Source organism: Lathyrus oleraceus, chromosome 5 (assembly GCF_024323335.1).
Source record: "Lathyrus oleraceus cultivar Zhongwan6 chromosome 5, CAAS_Psat_ZW6_1.0, whole genome shotgun sequence".
In the NCBI taxonomy this organism is placed as follows: Eukaryota; Viridiplantae; Streptophyta; class Magnoliopsida; order Fabales; family Fabaceae; genus Lathyrus; species Lathyrus oleraceus.
The window spans coordinates 645,806,569-645,828,046 of record NC_066583.1 but is presented as its reverse complement, the minus strand read 5'-3'; the positions used below and the strand labels follow the sequence as shown (position 1 = coordinate 645,828,046).

At 35.3% G+C, this 21,478-nt stretch overlaps 2 protein-coding genes across 2 annotated transcripts; both read left to right on the top strand.

Moving 5' to 3' along the window:
- Positions 1-1,295: 1,295 nt before the first annotated feature.
- Positions 1,296-3,881, top strand: LOC127087611 (pentatricopeptide repeat-containing protein At1g80550, mitochondrial). Its single transcript, XM_051028532.1, has one exon. The coding sequence runs from the start codon at positions 1,437-1,439 to the stop codon at positions 2,820-2,822; it is 1,386 nt and encodes a 461-aa protein (XP_050884489.1). The 5' UTR covers positions 1,296-1,436; the 3' UTR covers positions 2,823-3,881.
- Positions 3,882-5,684: 1,803 nt separating this feature from the next.
- LOC127087610 (mediator of RNA polymerase II transcription subunit 15a) lies at positions 5,685-8,030 on the top strand. Its single transcript, XM_051028531.1, has 4 exons — positions 5,685-5,849; positions 6,705-6,828; positions 7,453-7,564; positions 7,666-8,030. Exons 2-4 carry the CDS (start codon positions 6,719-6,721, stop codon positions 7,843-7,845), a joined length of 402 nt encoding a protein of 133 aa, XP_050884488.1. The 5' UTR covers positions 5,685-5,849; positions 6,705-6,718; the 3' UTR covers positions 7,846-8,030.
- Positions 8,031-21,478: the final 13,448 nt, after the last annotated feature.

Below are 21,478 nucleotides of genomic sequence, written 5' to 3'. Positions count from 1 at the left end.
CTATGTTTTCAGGTAACGAGCAGTGATTGAGTAGAAGCTAGTCCTTGGAGTCTAGTGTAGTTCCTTAGTGGGTCATGCTCTGGTAGATGTAACATCGGGATGAGATGTTTTACTATGTTTTCATTTGGTTGTTGAACAACTTTACATGTAATGTATTACATGGTTTGCATGTTGTTGTTAATTTCTATCCGCTGCGAATTATGCAAATGTTTACTTTGATAAATAAATGAGTATGACCAGATATTTTGGAACACGGTGTGAAGTGTCAAGTGTGACACCCTTAGTTGCATATTTACTCTGATTTATGTTTTGAGGTTATAATTTATTTTTGGGGTATTTTAGAAGGGTGTTACACGTCCTGCATAAATCATGCATCCCAGATTGCAAGACATCCCGAAAACATGGCTCATCAGGTCGCGCAAACTTTGCAACCTTCCTACCGCGACTGATAAATTTTAACGTATCACAATACTGTAAAAAGTAAATACATCCATCATCAGACAATTCAAATATTATAACACAAATGTCTAAAAGAGTAATTAAAGATTTATGCTACCCCCACATGCCTAGCAATATGGTCTGGATATAGAGGAAGCAATGAAAGCCTCATGGGAAACCATCATACACAATAACATCGGAGGTAGCGGGAGATTCTAGGACAAGATGGGCTCCTAGGACAACAAAGGACACATGAATTCGAGAAGATGATGATGAAGACACATTAACCTTGGAAGAAGATCCCTCACCAACAAACAAAGTCTCTCCAATTACAAGTCGTGAGGGTCTAACTTTCTTCATACAAAAGAAATCATTTTGAATCACTCTACCATGTCCCAGTCCTTCTTAATTGTTATACATTTTTCCTACAATCAAATAGGCATAGAAACATGTCATAACAAAATATTAAAATAAAAAACGATGAAGCAAAACCAACACAAAAGCAACCAATCAAAGAAATAAATAACATGAAACTCCATGTTTTTTTATCCGAACTAAGGGTTCATATTTCAAAATCTGAACTACACTGAAGCAAATGCACGAAGTAGAAATAAAGTATGCACAAAACCTAAGCTCTAATGTTCAACATTATACCTTTAAACTATTTAGGTGATGCATGCACGTGAAATTAAAAAAAAAATCAAAGATTGAAATCCAAATTATTTTGAAATTGTGTCATTATGAAATTAAACCTATGTATCATATGTTAGGCACGGTGAGAAGGTCAATCTTAATAACTAACTTAATACACTTAAACATGGGTATTAAGTGCGTATGACTTTTAAAATACACATTTAAGGGTTATTTTTGAAATTTTGTGTAAATAATTGATGGAGTGTATTCAACAATTGGCATCTTGTTCATTTTGAAACCGATATTGATAGGTCTGTTTGCCGTGAGGAAAGAACAAGCTCCGCCTCCCTCAGGCCGACGGAACAATGCGTTGTTGGCCAATTCATCTTCCATCTTCAACAACTCGCCTCCTTCGATTTCGCTTCATACCCTTCCAATCCCATTCCTCTTTCCACAACAACAACTTCACGACACAAAACCCTAATCCCGTTCCCGTTCCCGCTCATATTCCCGCCGCTGTTGATCACACCACCGTTCATCAAACCCTAAACTCCTTCAACAACGACTGGAAACGCGCACTTGAATTCTTCAATTGGGTAGAAACCGAATTTGAATTCCGTCACTCCACAGAAACATATAACCTAACCCTAGATATTCTCGGCAAATTCTTCGAATTCCAACAATGTTGGAATTTAATTCACAAAATGCGCAACAATCCTCACTCTTTCCCCAATCACACCACCTTCCGCGTCATGTTCAAACGCTACATCTCCGCTCACTGCGTGGAAGACGCAGTCACCACTTTTCAACGTCTCAGTGAGTTCAATTTGAAAGACGAAACCTCTTTCTCCAACCTCATTGACGCTCTCTGCGAATATAAACATGTCCTCGAAGCTCAAGACTTGGTTTTCGGTAAGAAAAAGACTCTTAATTTAGCTTGGAATGTTGATGGGGTTCTGAGTAGTAATAATACTAAGATATACAACATTGTTCTTCGTGGTTGGTACAAATTGGGATGGTGGAGTAAGTGTTGGGAGTTTTGGGATGAAATGGATAAATTAGGGGTTCAAAAGGATCTACATTCTTATTCAATTTATATGGATATTTTGTCTAAAGGTGGAAAGCCTTGGAAAGCTGTGAAGTTGTTTAAGGAGATGAAGAGAAAAGGTATTAAATTAGATGTTGTTGTTTATAACATTGTGATTAGAGCCATTGGTGTTTCTCAAGGTGTTGATTTTTCAATTAGGCTATTTCGAGAAATGAAGGATTTGGGTTTTAATCCTACTGTTGTTACTTATAATACAATCATTAGGCTTTTGTGCGATAATTATAGATATAAGGAAGCTCTTACATTACTTCGAACTATGCGTCAAAATGGTTGTTCTCCTAATGCTGTTTCTTATCAATGCTTTTTTTCTTGTCTTGAGAAACCTAAGTTTATAATTGAGTTGTTTGATGGGATGATTGAAAGTGGGGTTCGTCCTACTATGGACACATATGTTATGCTTCTCAAGAAGTTTGCAAGGTGGGGGTTTCTTCGATTGGTTTTTCTGGTGTGGAATAGAATGGAAGAACTTGGATGTAGTCCTGATGCCTCTGCTTATAATGTTTTGATTGATGCTCTCGTGGAGAAAGGGTTGATAGATACGGCTAGGAAGTATGATGAAGAGATGTTGGCCAAAGGACTTTCGTCTAAGCCGAGGAAAGAGTTGGGAACAAAGGCTTTGGGAGGAGAATTTGTTGAGGAATAGGTCCTTCATTTTGAGAGAGTTGGGAACAAAGAGTCGGGACTTTCCCTGTTACTGATATCAGGAAACTTAAGCACATTTCGAGACTCAGTGATATTTGTTAACCTCAAACTCAGTCCGTTTCTTATCCTTACAAATTTTGTTCTCATTTGGTGGACCTTGTTTCCAAAATACTAGACAGATTTGAATTGGTTTGAGAAATGTCAAATCTTAGTGCAAATGTTAAGAAACAACCAGAGAGAACAGCAAGCTGAACTCATACATGCTGTGTGATGAGACCCTACTTCATTTGTCTTTTTTCACAAAGCTATGTTTTATTAATTGGATTGAGCTTACTAAACCAATGTTTATTGCTTGAACATAGTAGGAGGCCAAACCTAAGCTGTTTATTGCTTGAACATAGCAGTAGGCCAAACCTAAGCTATAGTTATTAAGCAGGACACAACTATTTCCTTGTAGCGTGCAATGGGAGCGTTTGAAGCACTGGCCTGTAGGGCTGTCAAGCACCATTGATGGGCAGATGGAAGTTTAAGGATGGTTGCCGGTCTCCCATAGCTCCAATATGCAACTGTTATCGGCTGCAGAAGTCATAGTGCTGTCACAACTAGTTTTCTGATGCTTGTTATCCTGTGAGTTGCTGGTATCAGTAATTAAGTATTATCATATCATGTACTATCTGGGAAGTTGACCATTTCTTTTCAACAAGGAATGCATTTGGCTCACAATATTGCCTTACTTATCCATTGAAGTATTAGGGGGTTTTCAACTGATAATGGATTTGCTCATCATATGCAAGTGACTTAGCTCCAACATCTTTCTTGATATCTTGTGATATAATAAATCGGATACATTTTATATATTGAACACTATATGAATCAAGTTTATGTCTTGGTGAGTGTCGTAGCTTTAGGTGTAAGCTTTCATTTGTTATTGAGCTTTAGGTGTAAGCTTTCATTTGTTGTTGATTTTACTTTATTTGGACCTCTACAAGTTGAGAAAAGATGGTCAAAAATTTCAACTTTACGCCAAACAAATAGAAGAATTCCTTAGCGGTGGAGACCATTATTTGGCTTTCAGTATATTTATTTGCTCATATTGCTTTTCACTAACTTCATGTGTACGCCTGCTGCCGCTGACTCTAATCTACAACCTAAATAGAAGAAATACTTGGAATTCATTTTATTATTATTCTAATAAAAATATAACAAAATGAATTAAAAAAATAAAGGTTATGGTATACAATAATTGCAAAAGATAGAAACAAGTATTATTTCCCTCTAGAGATATATCAGATTATTATTATGTTACTAATCGATTCGATTAAATGAAAAACAATTGAAACTCTTATTCTTACTAGCTCTTCCAGACTTTATGTTGTACCCTCATGTTTGGGGGATTGCAAGAAGTCGTTTTTAATTTATTAGTCTCGAAATTCAGTCAAATAGAATACTTTATACTTATTTCAGCAAGTGTTAGTACATTTTATTTAATTTATATGCTTAAAGTTGTATCGTCTCATAACTAAAATATGTTAGCGCGAACCACAACCTTAACAACTTTTCTAAATTAATGTTTTTTTCCACTCTATTAATATTTTAAGTATAATTGTCACTAAATTAACAATCATGGAAGTTCAATGAACAATTAAAATGAACTATTCAAAATTTTAAAATACAAAAAGTAAAATCAATAACTCAATAATCCATACTTTGACCGAATCAATGATGGATTCAAAAGTTCAAAATACTAAAAATGCATAACAATTAAATTCTCATTTTTTTTTCCATAATTAGGAATCAGACATTAATGTTATGTTTAGATATCATAAAATGAACATAGTGAAATGGAAAAAAAATATAGTGGAATAAAGCAGAGTAGAATAAAGATTACATTCCATTGTTTGGAAATTCTAAGTCGGGATAAGACAAATTCTTCATTCCGTTCAAATCGGAGAAGAAGAAATAGAGTGATAAGTGATTGAGTGAAATTGAATTTGTGTTACTTTATTCCGTTGCGCTCTATCTGATATTAAATTATTCAAACAATGAAATACGACTTCATTCCATCTAGGGATGACAATGGACGGACCAATGACGATTTTTACTTCCCATATCCAAACTCGAATCTCTGAACAATCTCTATTCTCATCCAAAACAGACTCAGATATCTCCGCTCCGTCATCATACAACAAAACCAATTTTTAAATAGAGATATTCATATTTCCTCGTATCAAATGATATACACTGACAGTGTAAGGACTTTTTACACACTTAATCACAACCACTCATTTATTTAAAAGGTTTGACTTTTATTTTAAACATTTAGAAAGTAATACAGACGGATGATTGTGATACATTGACGGTGTAAAATTTATTATACCGACAGTGCATAACAATTAATCTCTATTTTAAATAATAAAATATAAATTAAAATATTAAATTATTGTTTATATATATAATATCGAGCATAATTCTATCAAATACCTCTGTGCACCATTAGATTTCATCTATCCAAACAAACAAAGCTTAGGATAACTCATGAAATATTAACTGATTCAATTTTTTTTTTAATTTTCACCCTCTAACTTTCACATGGGATTAGGACCCTAGAGTTTAACCAGAAATAATATAATTAAATTGAATAAAAGAACTCATAACTATTTCCTAAATAGAAATATGTATTGATTGTGTAAAATATTTTTACACTGTCAACCAATAAGATCATGTATCGTGCTACATCACATTTTTATTTTTACAATATTATTATGATTTCACAATATAACATATTTTTGATTGAATGTAAATGTAATATTTCTTTACACCATAAAGTATCTTTAAACTCTTTATCAAAAATCAATATCTTGAACACCTCTTTATCAAAAATCAATATCTTGAACACTTTATAAAGTGTCTTTAGAAAGAGAATTTAAACTAAATTTACGCCCAAGCCCCCTTTCAGACACGCAACCGAACCAGTACCACAGCTCGCGCCACTGCCGGAATATTTATCTCCACCGTCTACCACCTTCAGGTTCCGTTCCCCTCTCTCCCTCTCTCTCTCTCATCGTCCCATTTTCGTTCATTATTTAGTTGAACATATGTCGTTGATTTTGATCACAAAATTAACAAAACTTAGTATTTGTTTGATTCTCTCTGGAGATCTTCCAAAGAAAGATTTGGCAACTTCATCTTTTTGTAGCCAAATTTGGAGAATAATCGATTAACAAGAGTAACGCTTTATAGGAATATCATTTTTTTGTAATTCTTTCAGCTGTTATTTGATATGCTTTCTAGGTTTAACGTTACTTAATTAGCATTCTTAGTTTGTTGATGAATAGATTGATATGTGCTTTGTTTAGCTTTTCTTTGACTACTACAGTCAATAGAAATTCTCCATCAATTTTAGAGCATGTTGATTGCACAAGTTATTATAATTTAATTGTTCTAAACAAGTTTTAGGGTTTTAAATGGCGGTCGAGATTGCGATAGCATTAGGGATTTCGCCATTTCAGCAGTTGTGTTATAGAGATTGCGGCCGTTGTAAGTGAATTAATTACAAAATTGCACAAATCTTATTAAACTCATAACAATCATGTACAAATCATGAGATGTGTGGTTGTTCTTATGCTTTGTCCATGGTGACTAAAAACTAGTTTTACCAAACCTTTTTTCTTTGATTGATTTGCTCATGTTGCTACTTCTTTTATCTTAATACAATCTAAAGTTAGAAATCACGGTTTTGTAGATAGCTCAGGTTAACTCTCCAACAAGTCAGTAACTGACATTGATTACTTTCTTAATTTTATATTCGTCTATATTCTCATCCTTTATACCTTCCTTTCTGACTTCCAAGTCTGATTTGTCTGTTTTTTTTGTGTGGTTTCAGTCAATTAAAATTCAATGGATACTAATAATTTGAGGTCTGATCAAGAAGCTGAACCCAATATGGATACTAGTAATTGGAGAGGTGGATTGAAGCCTGAATCACGCCAAAGAATTGTCAACAAAGTGTAAGCTTTAGTTTTAATACTGAGTCTTTGACTGTTAATGTATATCAAAAGAGAAATCAAATATAAATTGTTGATTGATCTGTTATCTTTAAAAGCATGTGGTGTGTTTGGGCGGAGAATGCTGCCATTATTTTTGAACAAGATCATTGGGTTTTCTGCATTCTATTTTACTGAGTTTTTTTTGTAAAAATGAGTATTTAGTGAAAAACTATGGTAATCTTTATAGGATTGAATTTTGCTCATGTTACAAAAAAAATATTCTTAGAACATTTCTAGTTCTTGTAATCCATATCTGCTATCCATTCTACTATATTATTTTTATCGGAATACGTCGAGATGATTTCATAATTTCAATGAGGTTTTGTTACATGGCAGTCATACTCTATCCTTTGAAGATTGTCTAATGACTATAACATATTAATATCTCATATTCTCTCATACTCTCACTGTTCTTAATTATAAACAAAAATTAATTAAAGAAGTTGATATATTTGGTCCAAATTTAGGTCTAAATTTTAGATTAAATACATCAACTTTAACTTGATTTAGACCAATTTTTGCATATAATTAGGAGCAAAGGGAGTATTATTTATTAATTAAACCATTGTTTTTTCATTTTTGTAGAATGGACACATTAAAAAGACATCTTCCTGTTTCTGGTGAAGAGGGATTGGATGAACTTTGGAAGATTTCCGAGAGGTTTGAAGAGAAGCTTTTTACTGCTGCAACAAGCCAGGTATATCTCTGATTAGAAGCCACATGATTGTCAAAGTTTAGTTTGTACAAACACATACCATAGGGAAGATTGACAATTTATCGCGGCGTTCTCTATTTCAGTCGGATTATCTGAGGAAAATATCTTCGAAGATGCTTGCAATGGAAACTAAATCCCAGGGCACTATGGCCACCAATCTAACATCATCTTTGGAGATGCTTACACTGGAGATTATGTCGCCGGACACTATGGCCAACAATATAACATTTAATCAAGTTGACACTACTAATGAGATGAAGTAGATTGAGACATTTTTCATGTTTTCTTTCATATGGATCTACATGAAATGTCTCATGTTTATATAGTGTGCTATGTCGTAAACTCTAGTAAAGTAAGTCATCGGTAGAGTCTGTTTCTTGCATAAATTTGTCTCAAATTAACTAAACTATAAACATAAAGAAAGTCATAACCATTTGGATTTTCATCATATTTAATCTTACTATTTTCTATTGGACAAATACAGGTATTCAGTATAACTGTACTCGATAGATCGAGATTAAATATTTTGATTTTAAATTCGGTCGTTTTTATATAAAAAAGTCAAAATATGTGTTAAAATTTGAACTGTCCAATTTAATTTTATAAGCACAATAATCTTAAATGTGTGAATGTGACCGAATATGATTTTGACATTTGAGTTAATAACTATTTGAACCACACCAATTGGTGAATTTTGCACTACATTACTCTTACTTTAAGAAAGAATAAAAAATAAAAAATTAAGTAATGAAAAGTAATTTCTGAAAATTTATTATTTAAAATTTATTTTATTTCAATCAATAATAAATTTAAAGTTTTCAATTTGAAATCAAGTCTATTATACAATATCTTTGACAACATTGTAGATGAAATAAGGTGAACTTTTTTATTTTATACTTTTCAAATATCCAATGTTAGATTAAGTTTTCTTTCATATGCAATACCAATGAACGAAAATACAAAAGTAAAATAACCGGAGAAAAAAATAAGTTTTTGTTGGATAAAAGTCTCAATCACAAAAATAATGGTGAATAATGGAGAGATCGAGAAAATAAGAGACTAAGAGAGAATTATGGTGAATATATGGTATATTGATGGATAATAAACTTTACAAACACGTGTTACATCCTTATACATAGTTAGCATTAACCGTGTATTGAACTATCAGTAACTACATGTTGAGCTGTCAATAACCACTTATTGAATTATCAGTAACCACATGCTGACCTATCGGTAACCACTTATTGAACTATCAATAACCACGTGATCACTTGGATCATTATTTTCTCAACACACCACCTTAATTCAAGTTTTCTAAGTGTTCCTTACTCATGTATTTTTTTCAACTTCTTGAGCACTTCAATTGACATAACATTGGTTAGCAGATCAACCATTTGATTTTCACTTTTACAATACCCCAACTTTAATTTTCCTTCACTCACAAGTTCTCTCAAGTAGTAAAATCTCATATCTATATGCTTGCTTCTCTCATGTGCAATGGGATTCTTGATAAGGTTTATAGTGGAAACGTTGTCTATCATTAATGTCACAACTCCATACTCTTCAATGCATAACTCCTTCATCAAATTTATCAACCATATAGCTTGACACACACACATAGACACTGCAATTGTACTCATCCTCGCAAGAAGAGAGCGCCACAACTGGTTCTTTCTTAGAACACCAAGAAGTTGATGTTTCTCCATACATAAAGATGTATCCTACAATGGATTTTCTGTCATCTTTATCTTCACACCAGTTTGAGTCGGTATAACCAAAAAATTTGCAGCTTCTACCTATATTCATTGCGGGAAATAGAATTTTGCAGCCAATCAAACCTTTGATATATCTCAAAATTCTCTTGACTGCTGCCAAGTGTGATGCATTTGGTTTCCCCATAAACCTGTTCACCATGCCCACACTAAATGGCAAGTACAATCTCGTATTGCACAAGTACCACAATGATTCAATCTAGGGGTCCCAGTCACGTATACCCGTTGTCATACCCCAAAATTTTTCCTTCCCCTTTTCATTTTCATCTAACCTTTTGGTTTAAGGTTTATATGCATTAATGAATATCCATATCATCTAGTGTACTAACATCATCATAGATTCAAAGGTTTGAGGTTGATTTTACTTGATAAGGACCTAGGGTTTGCTTGAAGATCAAGCCCTAGGAGTTGTGATGCTACAATCATTGTGGGGAGCTCATCATGGTGGTCAAAGGTGCAAAACCCTAATCAGGGATAATTGGTGCTTGAGACCTAGGATGTTGAATCATGGTGTTCAACACGAACTAAATGAGGGGGTCAGGAAAAACATGGTCTCCAAGATGGGTTAGTAGTTGTTGAACTTCAGACTCAATAGAGGGATCGTCTTCCACATCCTTGAAGAAATCTATTTCCAAAACCTTTGCTTTTAATTGCGAACCAGTGTAGTTATAGGGTCATATTTAACATAACCACTAGACATGGCTGAAGAACTTGAGGACCTCCCAATAGAGTCGGACCTTTGACTCTTTACCAACCTCCTTAAATCCTCTGTAGGGATTTACGCCTTGATGGCCAAGATCTCTTCTTGACTAAGAGAGGTTTTGGATGAACAATCATGAACCAAATGGTGATTCGCTCCAGCAGTAGTCTGGGCAGGGTTTTCAGCGTCCACTGTTGGTTTTGTTTGGGGAACCTACACATATTTCACACTATCACTGTCTCCTTGACACTGGTCTTTTGGAATTATGTTGCCAGGTTCTTAATATTTTGGAGTGTCAATGGATCTATTTAACTCATCAAAATCTTGATATCTTTGAGGAGACGGACTCCCAGAGTTACTTCAACCCAAATTGGAACGTAGATTTCCTCTTTCAACCACGGGTTGCTCGACAACAACATCATCGACCAGGCTCACAAGCTTGTTGAGATGAACTAATGGGGAGCTAGTACCTTTTGGTGTCGACCAATTTTTGCAAGAAGTACGGTCAAAAAAGCGATGGTATCTTGGTCTACCGACTATTGGATGTTAGAGGCAACTTGGTTTTGGTGCAGATATGTTGGAGAATGAATTTTTCGGCAAATCAAGAAATGAGTCTGGTTTCGAGACATGGATCGAAATAGGAAATAAATAAAATGCAGTGCCATCATTACCTTAAGGCTGGGAGTTGTTCATTCCTAACCCCATTAGGGGAAATGGGCTTTGTACGCCCTGTGTTCCTCTCTTTGAGGAGGGAAGACACGATTCTCTCTTCTTCCTCATCACTGAAAATGACGACAATTTCCTTCCTTTGTTTCTTTGTTGTTGAAGAGACGGGAATCGACCCCTTTGTTTTCTTCTTTTTCTTGACCAACTAAGATTCAGAGGCATCAACCTCCGATTTTTAGTTCTTAGCATGACTAGCACCTGCATCTGCAACTTTGTCTATCAAGGCTTCTTGTTGATTAGTAGGGGCATGGTGAGGAAACACCATGTAGTCAGCACTATCATCATTGGACTCGACCTCTTTTGGTATGTCCTTTTTAGCTCTCTTTGAATCTGGGAAATGACTAAAGTAAACAGGGGAAAACCAAACATGATTAAAATAAAGAACATCTTTACAAGGCGTACTTGTTTGGGCTTCTATGCAGGTTCGAACTTGTCACCTTTCACAGGTGTTTCTATCTATTTTTTCTTCGGTTCCTGGGTGATAAGATGTGCAACTGCAAACATTCGGCATGAGTAAGTAAAGGGCATAATGGAAAATCATAATTTCCTAAGAGTCTTGTATGTTACCTACTAAGATGGAAGATAAGACTCATACATTTTCAATGTCGACATGAAGATAGACCTTATAATTATCCATGTGATATTTAGTTGAGACTACTCTATGACCGAGTTTTTTCATTGTGTTATTTAAAGCTAATAAAGACCCACAAGGGAGCCAATATGGAAATGACAGACAAAAGGCCAAGCCAAGTTCACAAGTCAGCAATGGTGAGAGCTTCGAAAAATAAAACGTTAAAGCAAAATTATACCTATCAGTTACATAAGAAGTAATTTTCAAAGTTGGAAGTTTCTTGGTATTTTTTTGTTTTTAAGTAAGATATGCGTCATAAATAGTTAGACAAATATCACAAGGATTATATACGACCTCAAAGTAACGTTGGAGAGCCTGGATTTATTTAATATGTGTACTTGTGATCTTCTTGAACCGATTCTGCACAATTGAAAAAGCATATGTCAGAAGCTGCAGGATAATTGTAGCTGCCATATAATGAGTATGCTAATCCTTCGACCATCATTCGTCAAATTCTTGTGTGCATATATAGTTGACTTGAAATTTAAAAAAAGAGTTATGGTGATGGTGTCTATGGTGAGGAAATCCAATTGTGAATGGTATTCTTCATTCTGTATAAAGGGTGGTGACTGTGAAGATTTATGTTTCGTGAAGAAAGAATGACTTTAGTAGGAATTGACAAAAACCAAATTTCCGGGCCACCAAGTTAGGATGATATCTAACGAGACCCAAACCCTTGTTTCCCACCAGAATCCTGGTAGACAAAACAGTTGGTCGGAGGAAAACTGACCATATGTTAAGAGCCTTAGCTAGATGTTCAGGAGAAAGAGGAGTAAACTCTCTCTTAAACCAGTCGGGACCATAACTCCGAATGACAAAGGGAGCCATGGATGGTTCAAAGACACCACGTTCTGTAAACATGATGACATACTTCTTAAAAGCATATGCAATTGACAGACCGACATCCTTTGATGCCAACAAGGCAAGCCTGGTGGCTTCAACCCGTCTGCTTTCACCCTATTGCTCTAAGGCAGAATAGATGAAAATATTAGCAGAACCTTCCCATAAGAGAAAAGATGCAATAAGCATGTTGGGATTGAATGTAAGGCTAATTCTTGACAATTGAATCAAGTCATAAATCTCTTGATCCCTCCAAAAATATCCTTTATTCTTTTTTACCTTATTTAACCATTCAATATATGCCTTATTTTTGGGGGAAGGAAAATCATGGAATACACGTCTAGGAGAATTCATTAACCCTAACTCATACGTTTTTGTCTTGAAAGATTATGGGTTTGTAACTACGGTGACAAGGGAAAACCTTGTTCAACCATTCAGGTTTCTCAGAAGTAGTAGGAAAATGACATAGGAATGCATGAGTAGTACCATAAATGGGGAAAGGGACAAGTACCTAAGAATCCCAAATTATCACTTTTTCCTCCTCCATTGGTGGCTCAAAAATGTAGATGCATTTACCAACCACAGCAGAAGCATTGATTTTAGAAGCTAGTGGAACATGGAGTTTTGATGAAGATGAAGAAGTCATTATGTTCTTTGAAAGTTACTAGGAATAAATATTAAAGTGGTATGGCAGCTTGAAATTTAGGGCTTTGAAGAATAAGAAGAAGAAAGTGGAAAGTTAAAAGTGAGGATATATTCAAAATGGAGAAACATTTTAGTTTCCCCACCAACGAAGTGGGACAAGTGGCACCGGAAAAAAAAACACATGGCATTTGAATTTCTTGAAGAAAATTTAAAGTAAATATTTTCTTTAATATGGTTTAATCGTATGGACACGATGGTCATGGGAAATCAGAATAACGACGAAGGTTTGCATGCACATCCGTGAAGTGACTGTTTGATAAAAAGTGGTCATGATCACCATGACATGTATATGTTATTGTGAACAATGTCACGAAGTTATAAAAAGTGCCACCTTTCTTCCATCTAATTCATATGATCGAAAGTGGCATTTTTAGGCGACATCTATTAATCAGAGATTTTTTAGCTGATGAAAAGTCAACAAGGGTGGTAATAGGTACGTTGAAAAGTGTTAAGTGTCAGGAATTATCAACTAGAAGCTTCGATATATTAACCACGTTGACTAAGTAGTTCAACTATAATGATAAGCATGATTTGGAAGAATCTCAAGAATAGATCCACAAGATTAGGATAAGTATTTCTTCCAAACATATTCATAATCTTGAAAGAGTCACATGGCAACTCTTTGACACGACATCGAAGTAGACACTTATTAAGTGTCAAAGACTTAGGATACTTTCAAGTCCGAAGACTATTTGATATGGAGAAGTATCAACATTGTGGGATCGATCGAAGTCTCTTGACAAGGGAAATCAAGGTGTTTAAAAAATGGTTATTGGCACAGTTACCACGATTGTATGATTTTTCATAAATTTTTCTTTGAATATGCATGGAAGTAAGTTAGAGCAAAGTAGCCCGCCAAGTAGGACACACGTCAAATATGTAACCAATGACTACTGTCGACAGTTATTTCAGAACTAGTATATAATGCAGGCTTATACATTGTAGTCGAGGTCGTGCAATTCTCATTCATTATCTATAGAAGTATAGTACCCAAGTTATCGAGCGAAACAATTTTTGAGAAATTTGAGTATGTGTCCATCCTTTACACTTTCAACAAATATTTGTATTCAAAGCATTTACGTTAAATGTCATTTACTTCATATATTTTGTTTGTTGTTTATTACCTTTATCCAAAGTTTATTGTTTGCATCCAATCAGTTACAATTCAAACATTTAAACCCAGATTACACAGACTTTTCGTTGTATATTTTCTTTGCACAAATTGTTCTTGAGATTTTCTAGTTGATCTTTTAAGTGAACTAAACTCGTGATTGTTTACACAAATTTATGAGTGAACATTATCAAGATGCGCCTGATATCCCGATTTCCATGGTACATGGTGATGACCAAGGGATCATTATTGTGAGGGTTAATGTCGAGGATGTCCTCACTGTAGAAGATGATGTTAACCCCTATTTCCCCTTGGGAGCTTCTCAGAAAACTAGGGGATATTATATTTGCTTCAAGCACCTGCCTTGCGTATTTCCTTCGGGAGCATTTGGAGTTACCTCCACCAACAAGACCTCCAAGAATGTTGTTTGTGTTGTAAGATAGGGTTTTGTTGGCCATCTTTAAGGGGGAGATGAAGGGAGTTATAGAAAGAGTATAGCCCAAGGTATTTTTATCGATCCCCACTGTAACAACCAGTATAATATATATCTAGAATAATATCATACAAGTGTTATTAATTGGTACTGACACAACGTAAATGCCTAATGGCATCATTATATACATGTGTCCAACTAAAAACATCAATGGGATATGTTATACAATAGTTCCTAAAAATAAAAATATAATAACTATGTACAATATCTTCATTGTACACAACTCCACAGCGGAAGATCAGAATAACTACATCCCTTGAAACATCAGTAGACAACTTCTCTTGAATTCTACCTGCAAGGAATACTTGAAAAATAACAACAATAATGGGATGAGATAATAATTTCAGTGAGTTCTCCTATCTTATGGGTCCAGTCGGCTCTACAGAGTTTCTACTTGATTCTAACTCCAGTATTCACCTTCCGTTACTTGTGCATCACTCTCACCTTGTAACTAGGACTTGAGTACTAAGGGATAATCGCAATGTGTGGAAACATGTCACTTGAGTTCACATAACTCGATAAATCACTATTCAGATTCATGCAACATCGATCCTCAACCGAACCTACGTCTAGGACAAGGCTTGGTTCACGCATGCCCGTATGATCGACTTTCACGGTGGATATCGGGTCCTCTATGAGGCTTAATCCCCAGTTCAAGCGACCATCACCCGTATGGGACTCTAACCCACTTAGGGTATCTTTCACCATATGAGACTCTAACCCACTTAGGTGTCCACCTTTCTCCCATGTCCGCCATGGTTGGGCTCAAACCCAATTGAGGGAAGAATCATTAGTGCCACATCCCCACTTACCACTTTACCTAAGCCCTTGAAGTGGTATGTGCATAATCATAAATAATTCCGAATACGTGATTAGTTCTCAATAATAAATAGGACTTTTGGAACAAAGGTTCCTCACAAAAAAGATTAACAAATTCTCATGATATCATATCAATTCTCATGGCATCAAAACATGGTTCATTCCCATTATATAAAAACACACATGTTTCATACAAAGCGTATTGATTCGTTCATCGGATGAATACTTGTCCATGATACGCACCTAGGTACTGTTGCGCCCAAGCATCACCGTGTACCCATTTCTATAACCTAGATTATCTTTCTAAGTTATTAATCAAGCTATTCTCCTAGGTTTCCTCACTCATCTTCATAAGGTTTTAAAACATGTTATTTCACATTCAACACAACAATAATGTTTAACATTCATCATAATATAATTCATAGCATTTATAAAACACATAATTGTCATACCCCAAAATTCACCCTACCTTTCACAAGTTCATCTAGGTCACTAACCTCCGATCATTTTCATATCCTAATAAGCATTCATCTCAACCACATATCCATTGTATCATAACACATTCCACATGCATTGAAAAGGTATAATCGTGGATTCAAAGGTTTTTATCACACCTGACATTGAATAATAGGTGAGCATTTCATCCTGGTTGTATTCATCATGGAGCATAGCTTGAAACCTTAGTTGTTGGGCACGAAGCGTCATCATGATCATTCAGATCCCTAAGACCCTAGCTGTTGGTTATGGCATCGTCACGTGGCATGCACATTCAAGGATGAGGATTCATCTGACTTATCTGGTATGTCATGGATGGTTCATTTGTTTGATAAAGATTCATGATTCTGATTCATTGGTTAGAATTCGTTCAAGGTGTTACAATTTGTTACTTGATTAAGTATCAGTTGGTTGGTTTGACATGATTGAATTTCGAGTCTTGACTTGGCATGTTTTATTTGGTTTAAGAATATTGGGCTTTCTAGTCATATCCATATTCAGTCATGGTGCATACATGTTCATAGTTGGTCAAGACTTTGACTTATGCTTGGTTCATTAGGTAATCAATTCATAATATAGTTCTAGTTCATCTGTGCATTGGATTGTCATCATGGTCTATTTTCACAAGAAAACAAATGTTTTGACCTAAGTTGACTTTTTGGTCAACTGTTGACTTTTTGGTCACCCAGTTGACCAAAGTTAACTATCTAACTGTAGCGGGGTATTCGTTACCTTTAGATTTATTGACTAAATCAAAAGTAAATCATATAATTCGAGTCGCCACCGCACTTCTATTTATCCAAAGGAAAGGTTAGAAAGCGAACAAAAACCGAGAAGTTTTATCAAGTTAAAAACTAATAAAAATGTCAGAGGTCTAGGTAAGGGGGTTGGTTATGCAATGGGAAGGTTTTAAGCACCCAAAACATCCTTAGTACTCTAAGGGAGCCCTTTTTACAAATGTTGTAAGGTAGGTTGGTATTTGTGAAAAAAGATATTTTTGCAAACATGATTGGGGAGATGAGAGAAGAATATACAAATTATTTACAATTTTTGTGTTTGAATGGATAAACCCATTGCCTACATACCATCTTAAAAAGGTAGGATCAAAACCTCGTAGTTCGGGGTAAAAAATCTCAAAAGAAGTTGGTGAATTGATTGGTCAAAAGCCTTAAGATCTTTTGTTATCAAAGGGAGAAAACTCAACCTAAAACCACAAATCCACCATGTGAGGAGAGCTTCAACATGCTAGTGAGGGGTTAACCCTATAATAAGCATGGAAGACTTATAGTCCATCACTAAGGATATATGTGAGTATTATATCAACCTCTAGGATAACTCAAACCTAATAGCTAATGTTTATGAAAAGCTTTAACACAAATGGTCATTGGAACCATAAAAACAATTGAGTGAGTTGTATTTACAAATGAAGAGTATTCACAAAGTAAGGTCAAAGTTGACTTAAGATTCAATTTAAAATAAGTGTTATGAAAAGAGTTTGAAAAAATCAAAGGCATAATGCCTAGGTTTCTAATTTTTGAAAAGCAATGTTAATGTTTGCACAAAAAGTTTGGCTTGGGTTAGAGTGGAGAGAAGAAGAGAAGGGCTAGGTCCTAAACATGCAAAGATGAGGGAAGAGAAATAAAACCACTTGGAGTTCCCTTCTTGAGATCATAAAGATGATCCAAGTTGCTCCATTCCTTTGGACTTAGCAAGCAATAAGCAATTAACTTAAGCAATCAAGCAAATATTCAATCAAGCTCCTAGGAATCTTCCAATTGGCTTTTGTATCTCTTATCTTGGATGTCCATGGCAATGGTTCTTCTAATTAGCTCAAGTTTAGGATCCCTATCACACAAGAACACCCAAATCAAAAAGCTCCACAATTTAATGAAAGAATGGACAATAGTGAGTTTAGAATTAGGGGTCCTTTCAATTCATCTTCAAGATTAAGCATTCTAAAGGCATAAGGCCTAGTTGCTCTTCAACATATTTAGAATTCTAAAGGCATGAGGCCTAGTTGTTCTTTAAACTCCATTAGCATAGGTAAGGTCCTAAATCTAAGTCCTTTCTCCATTTGCATTGGGTTCACACAAACAAAACAAAACAAGCACAAGGCAAAAATGATATATATAATAATGTGCTCAAGTGAGCAAAAGGCAAATTGCATTATCATAAACATGAGCTCAAGTGAGAAAAGGGCAAATACAAATGAATTAATGAGCAAGAAATTAAATTGCATTAAAATAAATTGCAAGAATTAAATGCTTGAATTAAAAGTTAGTAATTAGTAGTTAGTGTTAGTGTGCCATAAGGCAATTTAGCGCTATGTTAAGCAATCGTAAGTGGACTAATGTAGTAGTCACACCTATCTGAGGTCGGCCAATAAAACTATAGGCAACAAACACAAGTTAGAGACCATGACTAGTAAGCCAAACTCCTACAACTTGCCATGCCAAAAGAAAATAAGAATGATCTTGTATGGATTTAGGTTTTTTGCTTGACCAAGAAGCAACCTATCTCCAATGCAAAGCAATTCACTTGATCTTTGATCAAGATGAATTTGATTTGGATCAAAGAAGGTTAAGCCCCTCATATGTCAAGGCTAACCACCAATCATTAACTCATTGATCAAAAAGAAAAAAAGAAGAAGAAATGGAATCTACATAATTGAAATTCAAATAACATAACCAAAACACATTGACCATATATGAATGGAATCAACATCAATCAATGATAAACAGAAGTGAGATGAAGCTTAGAAGTCAAGAAACAATAAAAATATTTTTGGTAATTTTTGGAATTAAAATAATACTTGAGTTAAAGTAAACAAATAAAGGTCAAACTTCAAATCCAATTCAAATCAACTTGGAAAAGTCCAATTGGATCATCATAAGTTCAACATGGTTTCCATAAATGATCACAAAACTTCTCCTCTTCGAAAATGCCATTTGCAAAATTGAAACATAGGCATGTGGGTAATGGTTGGAAATGTATTTACATAAGGAACAAATGTTATGTTGAACAAAAATCCATTTGGAGTTGGGAAAATATTGAAAACTGGTCATGAAGTTCAAGGTACAAAACATGTAAATGGAAAATTTGCCAAAATGGACCAACTTCAAGCCCTTCTGTTTCAATGATTCAAGCCTCAAATGACAAAACCTTCAACATCAAAGTTGTATATCATTTCAAGAAAATAAATTAGGACTTAAATTTTGCATCATTTGGATTTTTTATGAGAAAGTTATGGGCACTTGAAGTTGGACTTTTTCACATTTCAATGCCTTTGGTCCAAAGTGACCTATAATGTTTTGTATTATCACATGTGTTTCTTTTAGGATTATGAAATTTTGTCCAACATAAAAGTTTAAGTAGACATATTAAAATTTCTAATGCACTTGGTCCCACCTCAAAATCATAAAAAATGAAGGAGTTAGGTCCTTGGGAAGTTGACCTAAAATTAGGGTTTCAGTCAAAATGACTTATAATGTTTTGAAATGAATGATAACCTTACAAGTTTCAAATGAATTTTTTATGAACATGAAGGTTGTTAATATGGTTCCTAAGAACATTTTTTCACTTGGGGTTATCTTCATTTGACAAACACATCAAAAGTTAGGTCTCAGTGGATTTCAAAATAGTCAGATGAATTGACTGATCAACTTCTCAAAGCCAAACTTCAAATCTTAATGAATGAATGATTGAGGACACTCACATGGGATCATATATGCATAAAATTATGAATTAAATAACTTCCCTTGATTGTATTTGATCATAGGTTGAGGTTGCTTCATGAGCAAGGCACAATCAATGCATAGTTGAATTAGGGTTTCCTTGGGAACAACCCTCAAGCCCTTTGGTTTATCTTGATCAAATTGACAAATTGAGATACGTGGGAGGCATATATGATGATTTAGAGCTTTGGGAACCATTGTCATTCTTGCTTTCAACTTCATCTGGCCACTTCAATGGGCATGGGGCCTCCTAGGAGCCTTAGATCACATGATTACTCAGGCTTCAAAACAAACAAAGTTAGTGACATATTTTTGTGCTTTTGGTTAGTAAACAAAATAAGAAAGCAATAATATACAATTCAAGTATGCTTGGTGGTCTCAAACCAACTCACACAAGTCCCAACCCAAGGGTTAGGAGCCAAGATGCTATGATCCTTGAGGCAAATGCAAATGAGCAATGTTATGATGCCATGAGGGATCTTAGGGTCAAAATTAGGGTCTTACAGATGCCCCTATTTAAGGTCATTCTAGCCGGAGATATGAAGGTTAAAATCTTCGTCTCGACGAGGTAGAATGGGCTTAAATAATAATAAAGAGACGAACTTTGGTCCCTAAGAGACCTCATGATGCAAATGTATGTATGCAAAAGTTAATACTCTTGTGGGGATATATGTCCACAAAGGAAAAAGAAATCAGGAGAAATTGAAAATCCATATGAGTAATACACCCATAAATGGGACAAAGACTCTGGGGGACTTTATTGGGGAATGAAAAGGGATAAAATGCGTGAGCAGGTCACGACTTGAAACTTGTTGGGAAACACGAGGGATTCCATGAAAATAAATCAATGGAAAGACTCGAGCTGACGCGAAGATGCATGTATTGGGGAATACGTCAATACAACAAACTATCCATAAAGGATACTTCGGATAAAAATCCGGACTCGGATGGGGAAAATCCGCTAAGGGACTCAGGCTGGGAACATCCACAAAGGACTCAGCTGAGGAAGAGATAAATGAGGTATTACCGGTAACTGGGTAATAAGCTCAAAGAGACATGTGATCAAAACACCGGTATAAGGGTGAGAGAACAACACGCTCGGGGAGAAAGAATATCTAAGACCGGTATAAAGGTGAGAGATATCAATCATCCAAAACATCTGAGGAAGACCTAAAAAGGTATATTTCAACTCAGGAAAATCTGACTCCACAGGGGACAAAAGTCATAATAAGGAGCAGAAGGAAGGAACACCAGGGATATCGGTTACTGGGCATATAATAGGTGACCAACCAGGCGTGAATTGGGGAATATTTCCAAAACACTCATCATCCGAAAGGAGGGCTGAAAAAGCAAACTCGATTACAGGATGGATATTCAATTCCAAAGGGAAATACGAATCTTACTCAACTGGGGAAGGAAAAGACTTCGACCGAAGAGCGCATGAGATATATTATCTATTACCGTCAGAACGTAGATAACATACTCGCATAGAAGATTATCCACAACCGGTTACTGGGTTAATGAAGGATAAATCGATCGAAAAGAAAGGACATCGGGATACCGACTACTGGGTATAAAATGATGACCAATCAAGGGGAGAAACAATCATTACCAATCAAGGGTAAATGAAAGATGACTCGCTGGGGATAAATTGCTTGATTAGAGCATCTATCCAAGAGATATATCACTGGTTACTGGGTGGTACACTCAAAATGAAGGAATACCAATACCGAATATGGGATAACGATAACCAACAAAGAGGGGATTACATCTATCGTCTACTGGGTAGAAAACCATAGAAGAGAGTAACCATAATCGGTTAGGATGAACGACAAGCAAAGGTTAACTCTGCAAGGGGACAAAATGGGGT